The sequence below is a fragment of the Notechis scutatus genome, chromosome 6 (genome assembly GCF_049901735.1).
Source record: "Notechis scutatus isolate UNSWTSFEM ecotype Mainland chromosome 6, rNotScu1.2, whole genome shotgun sequence".
Classification (NCBI taxonomy): domain Eukaryota; kingdom Metazoa; phylum Chordata; class Lepidosauria; order Squamata; family Elapidae; genus Notechis; species Notechis scutatus.
In genome coordinates, this window is record NC_142014.1 from 74,251,847 (window position 1) to 74,275,067 (window position 23,221).

At 42.6% G+C, this 23,221-nt stretch overlaps 2 protein-coding genes across 3 annotated transcripts in view; one reads left to right on the plus strand and one right to left on the minus strand.

The window, feature by feature from the left end:
• The window catches only part of GYS2 (glycogen synthase 2), a 40,964-nt gene extending 37,441 nt beyond the window's left edge, over positions 1–3,523 (plus strand). Inside the window, exon 16 of the mRNA XM_026678252.2 lies at positions 1,772–3,523. Coding sequence (XP_026534037.1) covers positions 1,772–1,990 — 219 coding nt within the window. The 3' untranslated portion in view covers positions 1,991–3,523. The remainder of the gene's footprint in view (positions 1–1,771) is intronic.
• A 5,074-nt stretch (positions 3,524–8,597) lies between these two features.
• SPX (spexin hormone) lies at positions 8,598–21,377 on the minus strand. Of its 2 annotated transcripts, XM_087969133.1 has the most exons (6): positions 21,298–21,377; positions 15,966–16,168; positions 15,604–15,684; positions 12,627–12,689; positions 10,046–10,132; positions 8,598–8,939 (listed from the first exon to the last, which is right to left on the minus strand). In XM_087969133.1, exons 2-6 carry the CDS (start codon positions 16,114–16,116, stop codon positions 8,878–8,880), a joined length of 444 nt encoding a protein of 147 aa, XP_087825259.1. In that variant the 5' UTR covers positions 16,117–16,168; positions 21,298–21,377; the 3' UTR covers positions 8,598–8,877. The 2 variants fall into 2 exon arrangements, with proteins under 2 accessions (XP_087825259.1, XP_087825260.1); XM_087969134.1 differs by lacking the exons at positions 15,604–15,684; positions 15,966–16,168; positions 21,298–21,377 and adding an exon at positions 13,675–13,726.
• Positions 21,378–23,221: the final 1,844 nt, after the last annotated feature.

The following is a 23,221-nucleotide window of genomic DNA, read 5'->3' on the forward strand; positions in this document are numbered from 1 at the left end:
TTTTTTTTTTTATTTTATTTGTGGGGGGGTTTTTTTTTTGAGGGTTTTGTTATTATTTAATTTAATTTTTTTTATATAAAAAAATTTTTTTTTTTTTTTTTTTTTTTTTGGGAAAAATAATTTTTTTTTTTTTTTTTTTTTGGGGGGGGGAGGATTTTTTTTTTTTTTGGGGGGGGGGGGAATTAAGGGGGGGGGGGGGGGGGGGGGTTTTTTTTTTTTTTTTATTATTTATTTTCCCCCCTTATTTTTATTTTTTTTTTTGTATTTATACACACATTTTAATTAACAAACATTATTTTTTTTTTTTTTTTTTCCCCAAACCATTTGGGGAAAACATTTTTTTCCTAACATAAACATATCATCTATAGATGATATAGAGAGCCAGTGTGGCATAGCAGTTAATGGCACCAAGCAAGAAACCAGGAGACAGTGAATTCTAGTCCTGTTTTAGGTATAAAGCCAGATGGGTGACTTTGGGCCAGTCCCGCTCTTTCAATCCAAGGAAGAAGGCAATGGCAAACCACTTCCCAAAAAACCTTGTCAAGAAAGTTGCAGGAACTTGTCCAGAAAGCTGCCACTGACTAAAAGGCATCCTTCAAAAAACCTTCATATGAAGGAAGTTTAGTCTTTGGTTCATTTTCTCTTACTTAATGTCTTTTGCTAAATATTCAATTTTTAAATATATTCATCCAAATATAGTTATAGTTTCATTGCTAACCCTATTAACAACATGTCCAAAGATGGAAATTATATTTATTTTTATTTTATTTTATTTGGTTTGTCAATTGCTTGCAAGTTAATAGGTATAAGTAAAAACATAGTTATGAATACATGGATACATATAAGAAGAAAAAAAAATAGGATAGGGACGGTAGGCACGTTGAGACCTCTTAGGAAAGGGGTGAGGTTAATAGTAGAAAGTCTAAGGTTAAAGTTTTTGGGGTTTGGGGAATATTTCTTTCTTTCTTTCTTTCTTTCTTTCTTTCTTTCTTTCTTTCTTTCTTTCTTTCTTTCTTTCTTTCTTTCTGTTTCCTTCCTTCCTCTCTCTCTCTCTCTCTCCCTCTTTTTTTTCTTTTCTTTCTTTCTTTCTTTCTTTCTTTCTTTCTTTCTTTCTTTCTTTCTTTCTTTTTTTCTTTCTTTTTCTTTCTTTTCTTCCTTCCTTCCTTCTCTTCCTTTCTTTCTTTCTTCCTTTCTTTCCTTCCTTCCTCCCACTCTCTCCCCCCCCCTTTCTTCTTTCTCTCTTTCTTTTTTTCTTTCTCACTTCCTATTTCACGTCTCCTGAAGAGGACATTGCTTGACCTAAAATGTTCAATTCTGGGTTTCCCCGTTTGCTATTTTTACTTGATTAACTTAGTTTCAGCTTGACCATCAATTATCTCGCAGAGAGGCTAATTCTCAATCCATTGTGGATTCTGCTAATCATTTCAGGGAAGAGGGAAAGCATATAAAGAATAAAATATATTTTGATGTAAAACTTCCCAGAAGTGTTTCAAATTTCCCAGACTAGATCGCAGGAGTAGATAACTAATATGTTATATATTGGACTTCGGCTGTTAGAAATCTTAGTTAGTACCGTCAATGGCAAGGGAACTGTCAGGGTGGTTAATCAGAGCAGGGATTCCAACGTTGGCAACTTTAAGCCTGGAGGACTTCAACTCCCAGAATTCCCAAGCCAGTTTCCCTGAACCAGAGCACCTGGAAAGGTGCATGTGGCCTTCACTCCCTTCCATACCTGTGTATTTATTTCTTCTTCTTTTTACTTCTTCTACAGACGGAGGGTTTTCGTTATCCACGTCCTTCATCTGTTCCTCCCTCACCTTCTGTTTCTCAGCACAACAGCCCTCACCAAAGCGATGAGGAAGTGGACGATGATGAAAGATATGACGAGGAGGAAGAGGCTGAGAGGGACAGGCAGAACATAAAATCTCCCTTTTCCTTCACTGCTATGCCATGGAGGAAGAAGAAACAGCACGGGGAATACAGGAACTAATCTGTCAAATGCTTTATTCACAGCCTTGAACGATGCTACTTTCTCAGATACATACATACATATGTGTGTGTGTGTGTGTGTGTGTGTGTGATCCTAAAGGTCAGTTGGCTATACTGGACCGGCAGAAAATATCAAGGAATCCTGCAAGAAGCATATATCAGGCATAATTTGAATTCTTACTTTTTCCTACTGTCAGTAATTCTGATGGTTTGTTTTTTTTCTCCCTTTTAATTTCCTTTTCCTCTTTGGAGTTGGAAGAAATGTAGAAGATGGTATTAAAGATTAGGGTTACCTCTTGCCTCTTGCTTAGCAATTGTTGAATATGTTGAGGTTAGTGGAAGTCAAAGAGTTTGTGGCTTGTATATTTTTAGGCCAAACCCACCCCCCTACCCCCAGTAGATTAGGACGTTGTTACTATATTGTAGTTTATACACAGGCAAAGTCTGAAGGTTCATATTCGGGAGGGTAGAAAGCAGGGGTGAGATTCAAAAATTTTAGCTGGTTTTGGGTTGCTGGCTGGGCGTGGCAATGGTTGGTGTGGCCTAGTCGGCCTCCTGCACCGTGGCGGGGGACATTTTTGCCCTCCCTGGGCTCCAGAGGCTTTCCTTGAGTCTCTGGGAGGGTGAAAACGGCCTCCCAGGCTCCAGAGGCCCTCTGGAAGCTGGAAGCAGGCCAATTTTCAACCTTCCTAAACTTCCGGGAGGCTCGTTTTTCGGCCTCCCCGAGCCACCCTGAGCACCCTCAACTTACCTGCATCCAAAACGGGCTGTGTGGGGAATCTTTGGAGGGGCAGGGTGGAGTGGCTAGGGCCAGCCAGGAGTGGGATTTGGGGGTTCTCCAAACTGCACAGAATCTTAGCTAGGGGCTCCCCCAACCCCTGTGAACCCCCAGCAGCCCACCCCTGGTAGAAAGGACAGGTCTTTCATACTCTTTCGGGACTGGGTGCTGCCTTCAGACACTGAGAGAAAATTTCCATCCAACTTTGACAACGTTAAGACCTGCGGACTTCTAGTCTAATGAAAAGAACGACTAGGGATGACATGATAGCACTTTTCCAATATTTGAGGGGCTGCCCCAAAGAAGAGGGAGTCAAGCTATTCTCCAAAAACCTGAAGGCAGGACAAGAAACAATGGGTGGAAACTAATCAAGGAGAGAACCAACACAGAACCAAGGAGGAATTTCCTGACCGCGAGAATAATTAATCAGTAAAACGGCTTGCCTCCAGGAATTGTGGGTGGCTCCATCACTAGAGAGTTTTAAGAAGAAATAGGGCATTCATATATCTCAAATAATACAGGGGGGCTGAGCAGGGAATTGGCCTAGACGACCTACAAGGTCACTTCCACATCTGTTATTCTGCTGTTCTGTTAAAATGTTTGCTTAAAAATTGACCTTAAAATCGGGAAAATTAAAATTCCCATCCCCATTTAATATATGTAATTTAGATAAGGAAAACCTAAACGCTTTCCCAGGAAAAAGTTTATTATCTTATCAATTAGTTGCAACAGTATTAAAATAAGAAAGCCTCTGAATCTCAGCCTTGAACATTTAATGTTATGGTATTTACAGTATCTTTTCCTCATAATCTCAATAAGACTTTTAGACATCTATTTACAACAATATTAAGACAAACGGTTTGATATATATATGTGCACCCATCAATGAAAAACGCAATGGGAAATATATGAGACACAATCCATTTATTTGAATACTGTGATACTTTACTAAACTGTTGCACAATATCAGCCTGATTTGACAATGAGTAAAAGGAGGATAAACAACTGACTAAAAATAATTCTACAGCAATGATTAGATTAATTACTCAGATATTAAACATACAAACCCCAAATCTCCTGAAGGAAACATTTGCTTTCTTCTAAATTTCATCAGGTCTTCCTTTCCCACGCTTCCCCATTTTCTGAACTTATTTCTTGAAAATATTTGAAGAATCTACTGTACTTCCCAATGACATCGTTCTAGTAAGAGATTTAAGCTAACAAATGTTGAAGTAGGAGAGCCATCTTTTTCTCACACAGCTTATCTTTTATTCCAAAATTCATACCGCCTGTTATAACCAAAAAAATCTTGAGTATTTTGTCACGTGTTAGCCAACCTCAGATAACCACTGTATCCATAACAGTGTTCCAATATTTAAGAGCCTACCACAAAGAAGAGGAGGATCAATTTAGTCTCCAAAGCATAAGAAGGCAAGACAAGAAGCAATGGATGGAAACTAATAAAGGAAAGAACCAACTGAGAAATAAGGAGAAATTTCCTGACAGAACAATTAACCAGTTGGGATGACTTGCCTCATTCAGGAAATTGTGGGTGCTCCAACACTGAAGGTTTTAAAGAAGAGATTGGACAACCATTTGTCTGAAATGGTGTAGGGTTTCCTGCACAAGCAGGGGGTTGGACTAGAAGACCTCCAAGGCCCCTTCCAACTCTGTTATTCTGTTCATCGATTTATCAATGAGTTGAATATCCCATATTTGGGCAATATTTATCTAAAGTCAACTTGAACCTCGAAATGAGCAGCAAAAAAAATGATAACAATAATAGTGGTGGGTGACTTGGGTGCAATCCCAAAACAACTGGAGCATCACTTGAACATATCAAGGTAGTGGTGCCCGCCACTTGTGCAAATGGAGCTGTCAAACTCCCGTCACGAGCTGGCCACACCCACGCACGGTTTAGCGAAGGGGGAAAAAGTCCCAATACATCACATGAGTTTGGCACCCCTGCTCTATGCTATCCGCTCAATCAATCAATAAAATTATAATTTGTCAGTTTGAACTTTTTCAGATCTATAATAAACTATTTCTGATTTGTGTAAAGTCACTCAAGAAAATCATTTGGGAAGTCAGGTTATTTTAAAAGGTCAGAGATGTCACTTGGAGTTCATTACCTTTAGAAATTTTTAAATTTATTATTACATTTAAATGCCATCCATCCCACAATCCCAAGCTTTGCGAATGCTAAACCTTTAAAGATATAGGAGGCATAAATGCCATGGAACTCACTAAAATTCCTCACTAAAATATTTGCGTATCACTTGTTTTTTCTTCTTTATCAACAAGGCTAATAATAACTTCTAAACACAGATTTGATCTAGCTCGGAAGCCATCTTGCTGCAGACACACCAATGAGCTATTGAATGGTTCCACATTATTTTGAAACTTCTCAAAATATTTTAATCTTAAAAGAAAAAGAAAAATCAAAGGCTTCAGGAACCCACTCTGTTTCCAGAATGCACTTGGATTCTGCAGGCATTCCAAAATAATTTGAAAGGAAAAAAAAAGGTGAATGAAAGCAACTCAATGCTTGATTTGCAAATAGAAGAAAAAAATGAAACCAGCTGGTGTTGGAAGAAATATCCATCTTGCTCAGTTCCAAGCAAGGAGAAAGACACTGGAAACATGGAGGCTTAGAAAGATGGTTTAATGAAGCAGAACCTTCAAGCACATCAGAGGTGGTATTCAGCAGGTTCTGACCAGTTCTGTAGAACCGGTAGTGGAAATTTTGAGTAGTTCGGAGAACCAGCAAATACCGCCTCTGACTGGCCCAACCCCCATCTCTTCTCTGCCTCCCATTGAGTTCCAGCTGATCAGCTGGGTCTTCTTTTGTTGCCTTGCACAGGAGGAGAACGGAGCTGGAAAGCAAGTTAGTGGGATGGGGAGGGAATGGGGATTTTGCAGTAACCTTCCCTTGGAGTGGGGTGGGAATGGAGATTTTACAGTATCCTTCCCCTGCCACGCCCACCAAGCCACGCCTACAGAACCGGTAGTAAAAAATATATATGAATCCCAACACTGAAACACATGGTCCTTGGTGCAGCTGACCACATGGAGTTGAGAGAGAGAGAGAATTTATACCTCGCTCGGGATTTGAACTTGAGCTTCCTGTTCCTGTGCAAGAACATGTATTCTATTGGCTGCTGTAGGGGTCATAGCTAACTTTGTAGGCTGTCTGAGTCAAGTTTGGTTGAAGTTTGCTGGGTGATGCAATGTCCTTAAATTTTGCAATGCAGTGAACCCTGCTGCTAGAAAATCCTATAATGTCCTAGAGACGGTCATGTCTTAATCCCATCACCCCAAGAGCTGAAGGTCTTTTTGATTCATAGGCCCAGTCCTTCTCAATGGGCACTAAATATCTGCTGGGAAGAGAGCTGAAGCTCCGAGGTGCTAACTATCTACACTAGGAACAGCTCTGCAATGCATGAAACCACACACAACCCAGACTCATACTCTACTTCTTTGCTCATCAGTCTGGCTAGTCTATGGAATGGAATGTGTTCCTTTTATTAGTGGGTAAAATCTTCAGCAATCTAAAATAAAGGCCAGAAAATTCAGTCATAATGGCTCAAAGAAAACAGCAAAAGAGAATAATGACTGGGCCAAAGCCATTTTATTTTGATAAAGATTTAATCTGCAGGCAGGCTTAAATGAGAAAGATAATCATTTAAACACTTCTAGATGCCTCTGTTGCTTTGGCCATTCAGCAAACAAGAAACACCGGGCTGAAAAATAAAAAAAACTATGTGTGCTTCCAATGTGTGTTGGGAATTAATGAACTATAACCAGGAGCATTCAAGAATGGTTTTCCATCTTACACCTTGTTTCTTCTGAGCTTCAGAAGAAACAGCCCAGGACTTCACCATTTCTTTCTTCTTCCTTCCTGTAGACCAGCGGTGGTTAACCTTTTTGGGCTCCTGTGCCAAAAAATTGTGTGCGCTCACATGCCAATGCCCAGAAGGCAATGCGTGCACCCCTCCATGCCTCCCGTGCATGCGTGTGCAATCCTCCCCTTACTTGCACTGCGCCTCCCAGCTGATTTTTGGCCCGTTTGAGGCCTTTTTGGCCTCCCAGATGCTTGAGGAAAGCTTCTGCAGCCTTTGCAGGCCAAAAAATGGGCCCGTTTCATCACTTCCGGTATTTCTGGAAATACAGGAAGTGACAAAACGGGCCTATTTTTTGGCCTGCAAAGGCTTTCCTCAAGCCTCTGGGAGGCCGAAAAAGGCCTCAAACAGGCTGAAAATGAGCTGGGAGGTGCATGCACGCAGTGAGGGAAATTTGCCTGCAGCTCGCATGCTGGCACAAATGTCTCTGCGTGCCACCTGTGGCACACGTGCCATAGGTTTGCCATCACGGCTGTAGGTTTGCCATCACGGCTGTAGACTTTGAGCAATAATTCGCATCCATTTCCCTTAGCAAAATTAAAGGAGTATTGTGCAATCGCTGAGCTTGGTTGTTTTCTTGTAGACGTTTCATGACCCAGCCTTATCAGTGCTGGAAGGGAGTGGCGTTTTGATCTCTTTAGCTCTCCTTATTAGTCAAGACAACCAAGGGGTGAATTCACAGACACAGATGTCATCGTGGTTCCAGGAACTCTGAACTAGAGTTGAAGGGCAGGGGGTTCTTTCCCAAGTGTTTCCCCCTTCCAAATCCACCCCCACCCCCATTGTTCTGAACCACAAAAAAGGATTAACTCATAATTGCTGCTTTGGAAACCAGCACTTAATTCAACCTGGAAATAAAGAGAAATTTTCTGACAGTGAGAGCACTCTACCAATGGAACAGAAGTGGGAGCTTCATCACTGGAAGCTTTCAAGAAGAGACCAGATTGCCATCTGTCAGAAATGGTGTAGGGTCTCCTGCTTCAGCAGGGGGTTGGACTAGATGATTTTCAAGGTTCCTTCCAACTCTGTTAATCTGTTAAAATAACATTGATGGTTAAAATAGGTCGCATCCTGGGTTTTTTTTAACAGTCCAGGAAGTTAATCATCTGTTGATTCAAGAGCAATTCTCAATAATTTTATGGACACATCTATAGTTTTCTTGATAACAATATTGTTTTATTCAGGGGTGTTTTCAACCTAGCCAACAGCCCTGAGATTTCCATTTGTATCGCAACTACAGTGGTGGGATTCATTTTTTTTTTTACTACCGGTTCTGTGGGCGTGGCTTAGTGGGCGTGGCAGGGGGAGGATACTGTAAAATCTCCAGTCAGAGGTGGGATTTGCCGGTTCTCCAAACTACGCAAAATTTCCGCTACTGGTTTCAGAACTGGTCAGAACCTGCTGAACTGCACCTCTGTGCAACTAGCCTGAATCCTAGTTTTTTAAATGCAGAGAATGTTGGTTAGATGTTGTCTTGAAGTTGTCTTAGGACAATGAATGTCATGTTTTCTTTCAGTTAAAAAAAAGGTGTTTCATTTGTGCATCAACTCCATGGTTTGTATTATCTTTTTTAGACATATCTAAAAGAACCTCATCTGGTTTATGAATCAGTCCCTCCTCCAGAGTATCTTGGAGATTATAACTTGGATGCAACACTGCATCTCTCTCATATATATCTTTCAAATAATATTTTAATTTATTAATCGGGAGAAGTTATAAAACTGGCTTGGATCTATTATGGATTCAACCACTATATGGTAGCCAAAATTACGCTGGAAAGAGATAAATAGCCTGATTTCCCATGATGAAGTACTTTTTTTGGTAATAATTTTTTTACAACTATAGTTTTACAATTATATTTATAATATTTGTAAAAGTATTACACATTTTGACAATTTCAGAGAGTTATTCATCTAAGGATGCCATCTTTGATTTTAATACATTTGCAAAAGTCAATGGAAAGTAAAATAAGCAGGTTGAACCTAATAATTACAGCACTTCAACATATGTCTAAGCAGACAAAAAAATGCCTTTAATTGTTTGGTATTGATACTGCAGGATGATTGACATTGAGAAGATATTGACCAGCTACCCACTCAGGTATTTTAGAGAAGGAAGTTGAGAAGATGAATGGAAAAAAATGGCCTGGTACAGAATATATTTTCCTTTTAACTTCACCCCACATTCCCATGTAAGGTTGAAAATCTTTCAATAATTTAATAGACCATCAGCAAAATATCTGGGTTTCTCTGGAGCCTTTTCTTCTTCTTCTAAAGCAAACAGAAACAGTGATTATGAGGAGCACGCTCGCAAATCCAAGATGGGTTGCACATAAAGAAGGACTCCTTCCCTATCATCAACATTATCTGCACTTGACTTCATTTATCAGGTAGATTTCAATCTTGCATTTTCTCCAAGCCCTCAAAGAGTACAGGCAATCTTCAACTTACAACCATTCATTTAGTGAATCTTCCAAAGTCACCATGGCACGATTCACTTAATGACTGCAGTGGTTTACTTAACAACTGCGGTGCAGAGGATCGTAAAATCGTGTGCAACTTTCTTAACAACCGCCTAGAACAGTGGTGGCTAACCTTTTTGGGCTCCTGTGCCAAAAATTGCATGTGCACCAGCGTGCATGCCCCCAGCACCCAAAATGCAATGCACGACCCCCCTCCCCACAACCCCTGCGCATGCACGCTCAATCCCCCCTCCCACCACGCCCTTACCTGCACTGTGCCTCACAGCTGATTTTGAAGCCTTTTTCGGCCTCCCAGAGGCTTGGAAAAAGCCTCTGCAAGGCTTTTCAGGATGAACTATAGGCCCGTTTTGTCACTTCCAGTATTACAGAAAGTGACAGTATTATAGGAAGTGACGAAACGGGCCTATAGTTCATCCTGAAAAGCCTTGCAGAGGCTTTTTCCAAGCTTCTGGGAGGCCAAAAAAGGTTGGTCTCAAACCAACCGAAAAAAAAATCAGCTTGTGAGGCGCGTGCATGCGCAGTGAGGTAAGTTTGCCTGCAGCTCATGCCACCTGTGCCATAGATTCACCATCATGGGCCTAGAAAGAGCACAGAGAAAAGCGGCAACGAAGATCTGGTCCTCAAAGAAATCCAGTATGACATTCCTAAACCAGATGATCTCTAAGGTCCCTCCCAACTCTATTATTCTGTTAATTCCATAAAAAGGTATTTTAATGTAATGATCATTTTACTGGATATTTTAGATATTTTAGTTACAGATATTTTAGTCACCCTTATTAAAATTCAGATGATCATAGTAACCAAGCCGAAGACCGATGGGCTTAACAAATGCTCTTCAAAAATTAAAATGAAGGTACCCTTTGTTGCATTTATAGGAACTTTTGAAACTTTCACCTTCGTTTTGCATCTTCTGCAGGGCGGAAAGAAACGCCAGTGCGTCTTCAGAAAGCGTTAAAGGGTTCACATTCTGACTGCTGCGTTCTGCAAAGAAAAAAAGAACTCACAACATATGAATAAAAGAAAAACAGAATAACAGAGTTGGAAGAGACCTTAGAGGTCTTCTAGTCCAACCCCCTGCTCAGGCAGGAACCCTTATACCATTTCCGACAAATGGCTGTCCAATCTCTTCTTGAAAAACTTCCAGGATTGAAGCCCCCACAACTGGATATGGACAGGTTCAACCACAGTTTCAATTGAGGGACTGTGATCATCCTTGCACCAAGCCATGCCCAAAAACATTAGGGAATTTGTCTCAAAGGTTGTGATGACCCAAAGGAACGTGGCACAAAAGCAACCAAGTCACAAAAGTAGGTAAAGTCCCTTTAATTCCTCCAACTTGGCCCCCAATGTCCAGTTATCATCGGCTGGAGAAAAAACTCTCCCAAGAACAGTTTTTAAAGGGAAGAAATTCATTCCGAACCCAAAGTACATATAGATTATAAATAAAAAACAACACAAACCACACTGCAGCAATTAACGAGACAGGGCAGGATAAGGAATTGCAGACTTCCAAAAGATAACGAAACACACACACCAGAATCCAGAAAAGACTTGACAAACAAAGATAATTCATGCTTTGCTTCCAGCAAGGTGCTGTGCGCAAACACCCCTTTTAAATCCTGTTTTCCCAGCTGCAGCTAATGAAGGGAATCAGGGCCCTTTTCTCCCCCGTAATCCATGTAACTCACGTTGCTCCCTTCTCCGTTCCTCCCTGCGTGCCCTAGGATGAAGAGAAGGTGGCCCTGGGTCTTCCTCTGAAGGCCCAGCCAGACTGTGTCCTTCCCCAGTTTCTTCCACAGCCACCTGAGCCACACGCCCACTCCCTGTCAGCTGTTCAACCTCCCCCTCGGAATCAGATTCCAACAAGGGCATGGCTAAGGTGCTTTTTCAAGTTATGCCTGCTTTAGGACTGTTACGACAAGCAAAGTCAATGGGGAAGCCAGATTCACTTAAAAATCATGTTAGTAACTTAACAACGCCATGATAATGTAATAGTTAGAGTGCAGTACTGCAGGCTACTTCTGCTGATTGCTGGCTGCCTGCAATTCGGCAGTTCGAATCTCACCAGGCTCAAAGTTGACTCAGCCTTCCATCCTACCGAGGTGGGTAAAATGAGGACCCAGATTGTTGCGGGCTATAGGTTGACTCTGTAAACTGCTTTAAACCACTGTGAAGTGGTATATAAGCGCTATTGCTATTGCCATTGCAGTGATTCAATTAATAACTGTAGCAAGAAAGTTCATAAAATGGGGCAATTCACAATTATCAACAGCAATTTGGGGCTCATTTATGGTCATAATTCAAGGACAACCTCTCTTAAGATTTTAAGGTTAATGTTTAAATCATTTCATTCTTATTCTTTGAATCCCAACACTTCTATGAATAGGGAGAGCAGCCTTCCTCAAATTTGGAACCTCCAAGCCAGATTTTACAATCCTTGGGCTACATCATTCTGGCCCTTTGGCTGTCCCTATCCGGCCCACATGAAGTCAATCAGAAATGAGAAATCAGATGTAAATAAGTGTATGTCATCCACTCAATACAAATGTAGCAGTGGTGGTATTCAGCAGGTTCTGACCAGTTCTGGAGAAACGGTAGTGGAAATTTTGAGTAGTTCAAAGAACTGGCAAATCCCACCTCTGACTGGCCCCGCCCCCATCTATTCTCTGCCTCCCATTGAGTCCCAGCTGATTGGCTGAGTTTTCTTTCGTTGCCCTGCACAGGAGAATGGAGCTGGAAAGCAGGTTAGTGGGTGGGGAGGGAATGGAGATTTTGCAGTAACCTTCCCCTGCCATGCCCACCAAGCCACACCCACCAATCCATGCCACGCCCACCAAGCCATGCCCACAGAACCGGTAGTGAAACATTTTGAATCCCACCACTGAACTGTAGTGCTTTTATTTTGAAAGTGACTATTGTTTTTTTTCCAATTTACATATGTGCAGTGCGTGCATGTGTGCGCCTATGCGCCTTTACAGCAGAGGTGGTATTCAGCAGGTTCTGACCAGTTCTGGAGAAACGGTAGCGGAAATTTTGAGTAGTTCGGAGAACCAGCAAATCCCACCTCTGACTGGAGATTTTACGGAATCCTTCCCTTGCCACGCCCACCAAGCCACGCCCACAGAACGTAGTGTTTGGGGGGGGGGGGGGGGGGGGGGGGGGGGGGGGGGGGGGGGGGGGGGGGGGGGGGGGGGGGGGGGGGGGGGGGGGGGGGGGGGGGGGGGGTTTTTGGGGAAAAACAATTTGAATCCCACCTCTGCTTCACAGCCCTATTGGTTCGGCCCTCCACAACCGTTCCAGCTTCTCATGTGGTCGCCTGCAAAAATTAATTGCCCACCCCTGTTTCAGACTCCTTGGTCTGGTCTGGGAATTCTGGGAGTTGAAGTCCCAGTGTAATTGGAAGACATCAGGTTGGGGAACAGCAAGTTCACCTTTTTGGTAAAGGGGTCAATTTCCCTTCCACAAGCCCTCTTACCTTGCATCAACCGTTCATACAAAGGGTTTTGCTGGCTCTCCTCTGAGATAAACCGACGGCCTTCTGAAAAGCAACAAAATGGGAAGGTCATCTATCTGAATCCCTTTTAAGGAATCAGAATAAGCTTCAACGCCTAGAGCCGCGATGGTGAATCTATGGCACTTCTGCCGGCATGTTAGAGGTCGCCCGGAAGAGCCCCACTGCACATGCGCGCATACTGCCTGCCCAACAGCTGATTGTCAAGTATCTGGCGTGCATGCGCGGGGCATGGGGGCACGGGAGACATGCACGTATGCTCAGAGAGACGCATGGGGGATTGTGTGCGCATGCGCAGAGATGCACAGAGGGGTCTTGTATGCATGCGCAGAGGGTGGGGGGGCGTGCACATTGCCTTCTGGGTGCTGGTACGCAAGCATGAGGGCACGCACAATTTTTGGCATAGGAGCCCGAAAAAGGTTAGCCACCACTGGCCTAGAACGATTTCCTACGTTAGAGGGAAAATCTGACACGGATTTCCATTTACTGGAACGATCCTTCGGGTATAAATTAAATAATGGATTGGTACAGGGGTTCCTCCACTTACAACCACAGCTGAGCCAAAACTTTTCGTTGCTAAGTGAATTTTGCTCCGTTTTACGTCCTTTCTCGCCACGGTTGTTCAGTGAATCTGGCTTCCCCGTTGACTTTCCTTGTCAGAAAAAGCTGGTCACGTGACCCTCTGACGCTGCAACCATCATAAATATGAATCAGCTGTCAAGGGTATGATGTTTGATCACATCACTACCGGTATGTGAATGCGGCAATTATAAACGTGAAAAAACAGCCGTAGGTCACTTTATTTAGTGCCGTTGTAACTTTGAATGGTCACTAAATGAACTCTTGTAGGTTGAGGACTACCTGTACTTTGTGAGCCCAGCCACTGGGATGAGGGCAACCATTGCAAAACATACTTTTGATTCCTACTGCCAACATTTGACTGTGGTAGAAAGTGGAAGGAAAACCCGCTTCTGGCCTCTTTTTCTAGAGATAAATTGTTACCGGGACTTACGGGAACCCTTCAAATACAGCATGGCCTGAGGAGTCCAGTTTCTTCTTTGGAAGTGACCCTTTTGTTTGGAAATGAGGGGGGGGGAAACACAAGCCAAATGATGAACATAACTAACAAACCTTGGATATATCAGGATACAAAGTCAGCTTCACGTTTTAGTTTCCCCATCCTTCCTGATGCTCTCTCTCTCTTTCTCTCCCTCCATCCGTCTCTCTCTCTCTCCCCGTCTCCTCTCTCTCCCTTTCCATTTCCTCTCCCTCTCCCTTTCTCCCTCTTCCTCTCTCCTTCTCTTTCTCCATCTCCCTCTCCCTCTTCCTTTCTCTCTCCCTTCCTCCCACTCTCTCCATCTCCCCTCTCCCTTTCTGCCCTCTCTTCCTCTCTCCCACTCTCTCTCCCGCTTCCTCCCCCTCTCTCTCCACCCCTCTCCATCTCCCCTCTCCCTTTCTTCCTCTCTCTTCCCTCTCCCACTCTCTCTCCCGCTTCCTCCCCCTCTCTCTCCACCCTCTCCATCTCCCCTCTCCCTTTCTTCCTCTCTCTTCCTCTCTCCCACTCTCTCTCCCGCTTCCTCCCCTCTCTCCCTCCCTCTCCCCTCTCCCTTTCTCCCTCTTCCTCTCTCCCTCTCCTTCTCCATCTCCCTCTCCCTCTTCCTTTCTCTCTCCCTTCCTCCCACTCTCTCTCTCCATCTCCCCTCTCCCTTTCTCCCTCTCTTCCTCTCTCCACTCTCTCTCCCGCTTCCTCCCCTCTCTCCCCCTCCCTCTCCATCTTCCCTCTCCTTTTCTTCCTCTCTCTTCCTCTCTCCCACTCTCTCTCCCGCTTTCTCCCCCTCTCCCTCCCTCCCTCTCCCTTTCTTCCTCTCTCTTCCTTTCCCCCTCTCTCTCCCGCTTCCTCCCCTCTCTCGCCCTCTCCCCTCTCTCGCCCTCTTCCTTTCCATCCCTATCTCTCCCTCTCCCTCTCCCTTTCTCCCCCTCTCCCTCTCCCTCTCCCTTTCTCCCTCTCCTTCTCTCTCCCTTTTCCCTCCCCTCCCTCTCTCCTGCCTTCTGTCAAAAATAATTTTGTCATGAGAGAATGCAGACCTGAGGTTTGCTGTTTACAGAACAAACTTTAGAAGTGGTCTGGTATGAGAACAGAACTTACAACGGAATATTGTCAGGTTTGGGAGCTGACTTGGAAGCTGAAAACAAGATCGCCTGCATTTTCTCTAACAAGATTTACTATAAGACTAAGGGATAATATTACACAAATTTCAACAACTGGACTACTTTTACTTTAAATCATACAGCTCATTAAGGTGGGAACTTGATAATAACTTCCTTGTTTTTAGATAACAACTTCATTGTGAACCAGAGTGCTGCCTATTTTCTCCCCACACAAGTGAGGAATTTGCAGTTGGATGGTTTAAAAAACAAAACAAAAATCATACTATTACATTTAACTTCTACTCCCATCAACTGGGTTCCTCAAATTAGACTGAAATGGGGTGAACTGGAGCTCAGCCACCCAGAGTTACCTTACAGGGAAGATGGATGGCATAAAAATTTAATTAATAAATAAGCTGAGGCCTGATTACTATTTGAAAGGAAGACTTCCAGGGATACCAGGATTGTAGACCAGTCTAGAAAGGTTTTTTTAAAAAAACTTTCTGGTAGAAGACAATGACAAACTACTTCTGTATGGTTTACCAATACTAATTAATTTACCTATAATTGGATTTGACCAGAAGGAAATTTTACTTTTAGTTTGCAGTCCAGTGTATTGGGGAGTCCGGCCTTTGTCTTAGCAGTTGGTATTTCAACTTGAGCACCATTTCTCTGTTCTATGAACATAGCATTTATGTTCTGTTAAGTTGGCCAAGCAACTTAAGAGTTTATAACAGGGGAGCAAATAACAAATAACAGGGGGAGCAAATAACAAACACAAGTTTCTCCTTACCTGAGGAACACCCCAGGAAAAAGTGATGAATGATGCCAAAAGGTAGAGGGCCAAAGGACCATTTGTCCAACTGTGAAGTTGCTAAAAACAACCAAGAAAACATTGTATTGTGTTCTCCTTTAGTATGCATTAGCTTTTCAACATCCATAATGCATTTTATGGTGTCTAATTGGCCCCCATGAGCCAAATTGTATTTTCTATGTTGGATTTTGCAAATATCTCATCAGGCTGCTAATTATGTTCTCTGGATTTCAGTGGCCCTGATTCATAAAAGCCACTAAAGGGGAAATCTGATGTTCCACAGGCTAATCCACACTTTATCATCTAGGAATCATGAAGAAATAACCATCATTCCTACATACCTTCATTTTCAGCTGTCCTGAAGATCTGATCTTTGGGAGGAGAGTTTCTGATAGATAGGATGTAATCTGATGAGGGTTTTTTAAGGCTGGAAACTCTATTTAAGCCTTCTGAGTAGAAACGCCCTCCCCATTGGACGCAAAAATGAAGCATTCAGAATGGATTTCTTGTCAAGGAGGTAGAGACTTGGAGTAGTTGACGTCTCCTGGAAAAGGGGGAAGGTGCTGTTTTCAGGAAACGTCATCCAGGATTCTGACATATACATTTCCATCTTGAAATAAACGCATCAGCATTCATTAGTAGCAATGACAATATAGCTCTAATGTTGCAGTAGTGAGATCCAACAAAGACCTAACATCAGGGGTGGGATTCTACCAGTTTGCACCTATTCGCTGGAACCGGCTGTTAACATTCTAAGCAGTTTGGAGAACCGGCTGTTAGAAGAAATTACTGGCCTAATCCTGTAAGGAAGGCAGGAAGGAAACATTCTGGTGTTGCTTATAGAAACTGCCTCTCCGTTAACCCTTATTACATTCTTGGCAGGACTAGACTTCCTGTCTCAGGAACTTCTCTGGAGTTTCCCCCCCCTCCTTTGCTGGTACTTTTTGTGTGGAGTGACCATTCAAAGTTACAATGGCACTGAAAAAAGTGACTTATGACCATTTTTCACACTTACAACTGTTGCAGCATCCCCACAGTCATGAGAGGCCAGGCGAGGAGATGCGTGCCTCGATGTGAGTGATGTTGAGTTGGCCACGCCCAGCCAATAACATGACCACCAAGCCACATCCACCCGGTCACATGACCACCAAGCCACGCCCACCAACTAAGCCACGCCCACAGAACCGGTTGTTAAAAAATTTGAATCCCACCCCTGCCTAACATGTAGACAACTAGTGTCTATCGTAGCAAACCGGCCACTGCATTCTGTATTTATAATCTGGAAATAATGTCTTGGCTATAGATTTGTGGGCAATAACTATATCACCGTGATGGAGAACCTGTGCCGGAAGTGGCATGCAGAGCCATTTCCTCTGGCACACGAGAGCTCGCCCAGAAGAGCCCCACTGTGCATGTGTGCCACCCGACAGCTGATTGTCGGGTATCTGGCGCGCATGCGTGGGGGGCGGGGGGCGGGGGAGACACGTGCACATGTGCAGAGATGCGTAGCGCACGCTGGGGGTCGTGGGTGCATGCGCAAGATGCGCTGCACATGGAGGAATTGTGCATGCATGCACAGGCGCAGGGCACGTGGGGTGATCACACACGCAGGTGCAGAGATGAACTGCACGCACTGGGGGTATCGCATGCACATGCGCAGATGAGTGGTGCGTGGCAAGGGGATCGCGCACACATGCGCCGATGCGCAGCATGCTGCGGGGGGGCACATGAGCATGCGCAGGGGGTGCAGGGAGGGGCCCAGCACGCATTGCCTTCTGGGTGCTGGCACGCCATTATCGGCATGGGAGCCGAAAAAGGTTTGCCACCACTGCTATATCACCTCTATTTCAGCTCAAAAACAGCTATTTTTTTTTTCTGACAAGGCAAAAACAATTTATCTGAAAATGAGCCCAACCCTCTTTCCCCTGTAGGAAGTTAGCACCCACCCATCTCCTAGAAAATTGAAATAGCCTAGGAAATATTAAAAAGGCAGAATATTTCCTCTAAAAAGAGTAGAAACTCAAGAAGCAGAATCTCACCCCCACCTTTGTTAATGGGTGGGCCATTAAGGCCTGGGCCAGAATACTTTACCTAACAAGGAACTCCAGGAAAAGCTATAGCAATTGCCAAAAGCCCTTTTAAGGGCATAAATCATCCAGCAAGACTAGACCAAGCCTGGAACTCAGGACAGCCTACAGCAGGGTGTCCAACCTTGGCAACTTTAAGACTTGTGGACTTCAACTCCCAGAGTTCCTTTGCTGGCTGAGGAACTCTGGGAGTTGAAGTCCACAAGTCTTAAAGTTGCCAAGGTTGGACACCCCTGGCCTACAGAGTTGCCCCTGGGAGTCTGACAACCAATGGGATACATTTCTTACACAGGAATAGGAAACATTAAGGTGGGGCCGAACAAAGGTTAGAAAACCCAGGCACTCTCAGCAACTCAGCCCTTCTGGACCTTCTCTTCTCACCCTTTTTATTGATCTCTTCCCTTTCACTCTGGAGCTCCAGGCCATGTGGTCCTGTCCACCATTAAACCTTCCAAGCAGCCTCCATGTTTCCAATGTCTTTTTTTCCCCACTTGGAACTGAACCCAGAAGGATATTTCTTTCAACACCCCGCCCCCCAAATCTTCTTCCCCATTTTCCCCCTAATTCCAAGACACCATTGTGTCCTGTTTATTTTTTATCAGCTAAGGCAATGAAGAAAATTTTATTTATTTTTATTTATTTGATTTGCCAATTGTTTACAAGATAATAAGTATAAGTGTATACATTGTTGTGAATACATGAAATGGGTACATATAAGAAAAATAAAAGAATAAGAGAAACAATAGGACAGGGACGGTAGGCACGTTGGTGCGCTTATGCACGCCATATGTTGCATAAGCATGGGTGGGTGGGTGGGATGGAACTTATCTCATTCACGTCCACCTGCATCTTTGCAGTGTAAAAAGATGAAGGACAATGGTCTACGTGAGAGGTTGACTCTGAGAAGAATGCATTGCCTGCATACTAAAGGTATTACCCAATCAATCAATCTGATCAGAATAAAGCTGGAATGGACCTTGGCGGTCTTCTATTTCAACCCCCCTGCTCAAGAAGGAGACCCGATACCATTTCAGATAGAAGGTTGTCCAGCCTCTTCTTAAAAAACCTCCAGTGATGAAGCACCTGCAACTTCTGAAGGCAACTTCTGCTCCACTGGTTAATTGTCCTCACTGTTAGGAAGTTTCTCTTTAATTCTAAGTTGCTTCTCTCCTTGATTAGTTTCAGCCATTATTTCTTGTCTTGTCTTTTAGTGCTTTGGAAAATATTTTGACCCATAGTAGAAGACAAGACAAGAAGTTTTTGTTGCCCCCAACCAGAATGTTCTCAAGGACATTCTCATGGTAGGGGGATGACAATAAAAGAGAGATTGTCTCTCATTCTCAGCTATGATATTAAACTGAACCCTAAAAAGGTAAAGGTAAAGGTTCCCCTCGCACATATGTGCTAGTCGTTTCTGCCTCTAGGGGGTGGTGCTCATCTCCGTTACAAAGCCGAAGAGCCAGCGCTGATGTCTCCATGGTCATGTGGCCAGCATGACTAAATGCCGAAGGTGCACAGAACACTGTTACCTTCCCACCAAAGTGGACCCTATTTTTCTACTTGCATTTCTACATGCTTTCAAACTGCTAGGTTGGCAAAAGCTGGGACAAGTAACAGGAGCTCACTCTGTTATGCAGCGCTAGGGATTCAAACCAAATTTCTGATCCTCAAGTTCAGCATCTTAGCCACTGAGCCACTATGTCCCTGATAACTGAACCGTAGAACACCTTAACAGCCAGCCATCAACACCCTAATTAACAACTAAAAGCTACACACAAAAAGAACCATGTAATTATAACCTGTAGAATTTATTGGAGAGAGAGAAATTCCAGGATGATGGGCTCCAGCACGAGCCCAAAAGCTTGGAAGAATCAACCTTTTGATCCCGGTTACCAATGCAGATTGGATCCTGAAACATTATCCTGGGACATATATATTTACCTTCATTTGTGAACCCCAAAAGTTTTAGCTCTTTTTGGGGAGGTACTTTACAAGCCTCCAAAACACAAACTCCCAACTTGGTATCTTCACGCTGGGTGACATGCATAGAATTTCAGTTCTTGAAATTTGCAGAAGCAGTTTAACTATTTTGATACCCTCAAGAGGAAGATAACCTCAGTGAGATAAGGAAGTTTCCGAATGTTATAATAAAGAATGGGGAAGTTGCAGCTGTACATCTGCATCTTTTGGACTGAAGGGAGGGAAGAACTTTATGAAAGTTCCTGATTTTTTTAATGTATCAAGAAGCCATTAATAATGGGCTGTCTCCATGCCTAATCATGTTTTTATTAAATCATGACTAGCATGGTCCCAATTGATTTTAGTTGATGTACTCTACATATGACTAAGATGAAGTTTCCTTCCTGTTCCTTTGAGATAAGTGCTGTCAAAAAGCATTAGTCAGATGCAGATCATTTCCCATCCCTCCTAATATGCACAAGAACACAGCTTTGTCATTTAATCAATGATTCTGAAATCAATGTTGGGAAGAGAAGATCACCCAACAGTGGGGGGCCCTTTGTTAAAGTCAACTATTGCACACACTTTGTTCTGATGGAAAGGGCAGTGTCCATCAACTTGACATGCCTTGTCATAATACCCAACGGAGATAACTTTTGGGGTGAACTTGTTTCTGATTTTGAACATATTGGCTGCTCCAATGAACCCCAAACCTTTTCACAAGGAAACTCCAAGCTTAGGTTCTTACCTTGAGCTAAGTTGTTGGTTGCTTTGGGGCAAATGTTTTGTGTGAATCCATAAAACATGGAGAGTGTTGCAAACAAACTCCTGCATTCAGATAATTCCCGATTTAGTTTTTTTTTTTTAAATTATTTAAATATTTGAATTGATGAACCTTAACAAAGATAGCAGTATCTTTGTACTTCTACATCCTCCCTAGCAGTGGTGGGATTCAATTTTTTTTACTACCGGTTCTGCAAAATCCCCATTCCCTCCCCACCCCACTAACCTGCTTTCCAGCTCCGTTCTCCTGTGCAGGGCAACCAAAGAAGACCCAGATGATTCAGCTAAGACTCTGGTAGCAGAGAATAGATGGGGTGGGGCCAGTCAGAGGTTGTATTTGCCGGTTCTCCTAATTACTCAAAATCTCTGCTACTGGTTCTCCAGAACTGGTCAGAACCTGCTGAATACCACCTTTTCCCCTAGCTAGCATGTAATATCTGCATTTCTCTAAACCAATTTCATTTCAATTCCATTGATGGCCACATCAGGACAACTGAGGGGGGCATGGCCAGCTTGACGCCACTCCCCAAACTTCTGGCTTGTTTCCTCTTCGCACTGGGTAGACCAGGCCGAAGCCATGTTGGCCTGATGGGTTCCAGCACAAGCCCAAAAGTTTATTGAAATTAGCTCTCTTAAAGTACAAGGCTCTAGTTTGATTTTGTTCTATTGCTTGTCCTTGCATAATGTTGAATTCCAATATTGCATGATCACTCCCCCGCACAAAGTTCCTGAAGCTTCAACACCTTCTATCATTTCATCTCTGTTAAATTAACTCCAATATGGCTGATTCTCTAGTTCCTTTCTCTACTCATTTCTCAAATGCTTTCTTTGGTTTTCCACAAACCTTCTCAGGTGAAGCATTTTCTAAGAGATGACAAGTCTTTCTTGGCTGATTCCAAGGCAGTACGAAGCACAGGAGGGATGTTCCTGGAAGAAAAATGTGATTGTTCCAGTTTTGTTTCCTAACTAGTTATATGATAATTCGTTTAAGCATGCAAGGCTAGCTTTTGCATCAATGGTAATTTAAATATGCAGGTATTCTAGCTCAAAAAGCTACAAAGCTCTTCTTTCATGAGAGAAACAGCTGGTTTATCGTGTCTCAATCACCACCTTATAGCCCCTGTGCATTCAACAGCTATATTGCATGCAGACATTCCCTTAATGTAGATTTTCCCCTCACTTAAAAATCAAAGAACGGATTATCAAAGTTTGTCCTATAGATATTAATAGCAGCAGAAAAGGGTTTAAAGGTAATAGTTGAGAGTAGGTTAAGCATTACATTGAGCAAGGATTTTCTTAAATGTGAGGTTTGCACAACATGCTATGTCAAGCCAAACCATTTATGATGATCCATAAAGTTGGTTATCCTAAAGAAAAACTATTTTAAGAAAAAAAAACTGGTGTTTGTTAGGATTAAGCCTACTAGAGTCTCTCATACAATAACGTCCTTTTTGAGTGAAACAGAAAAACAAAAGAAATCATGACATGTATGGATTTGATATTAGTAAAATTCATAGATCAAAAATGGAGATACTGCATTTCTTGAGCAAGAGTTGAACATAAATGTTATTTACATCTGCTAAAACGCAAGTTGGAAGTCACTCTTTTTTAAATGCATTTTCTTTCTATATTTTTTTATTTTATTGTGCCTCTATCTGCTATTTCTCTCTATTGTGACTTCTTTTCCATTCTTTGACTATTAATTTTCTGTCATTTTTAAAACAAAACTCAATAAAGTTGTTTTATTTTTTTAAAAAAATCAAACCACACACTTCTCCAGCATTCTGTTCAACAACCCAGATTACTCCACATTACATAAAAACAATATTAACTGGTTCATTGTCCCTTTCAAATGCTCACTTTCTGACAAAATATATCTCCCCCCACCCCAAAGGAGAAATTTAAAAAGCAATTTAAAAAGCAGGAAATTGTGGCTAATTAAGAAGCCAACATAACACCGGTGTTTCTGGTCACATGACTTTATTTAGCCCTGCCCCCAGAATTCTAGTAGCAGAGAGGAATAAGTTTGATTTTCAGAGCTTGATGTGGCGTTTTGTGGGGTTATTTTGGGCCTGTTGATTAATGCTTAAGAAAAAAATGAGAAAGAGTTTCCATTGAATGTTCCTGGGGGTATGATATTGAGAGAACTTCAAAATCCTCATTTTTATGCTGTATTTCTTGCAGTTTAAAGCCCAGCATTTGTCTGTCTATGCAGGAAAGTTAGCAGAGTTGAGCCAAGAAATCCTGGTGGAATATTTGTTTGTTTGTTTTTTTAAAGTGCATTGCTGCCATTGTGAACTCGGTATGATCTTTTACATTAGCTGTTCAAAACTAGCAAGGAGGTTCCTTTTTTAAAATGTATTTTGGCCTATATGTTTTGGTTCCTGATAATTCATTGCAGATTGCTCCTTGTTTGGAGGAAATTGTTGACAGTAGGTTGTGTACATCAGCTGGTGCAGAAAGCTGATATTTGTTACTTCAGCTCTTTTTTCCTTTTTTTTACTTCTGCCAAGGAAAGCTGCTGAATTGGACTTCCTTTCAAATTATCTAGAAAGAAAATTCATGTGCAGGCGATATTAGTTTTGGGGACAACAGTCTCCTAGGTGGGAAGGCCAGCACATGTATGCAACAATTTAATTTATATTTTGGAGTAAATGAAATAATGAAGGAATGCCTTCTAAAGCAGTGGTCATCAACCTTTGGAGACTTCTCCCATTTTTCACCAGTATGGGAGAAAGTGGGCTATATCAAAATAAAAAGTCAGCATT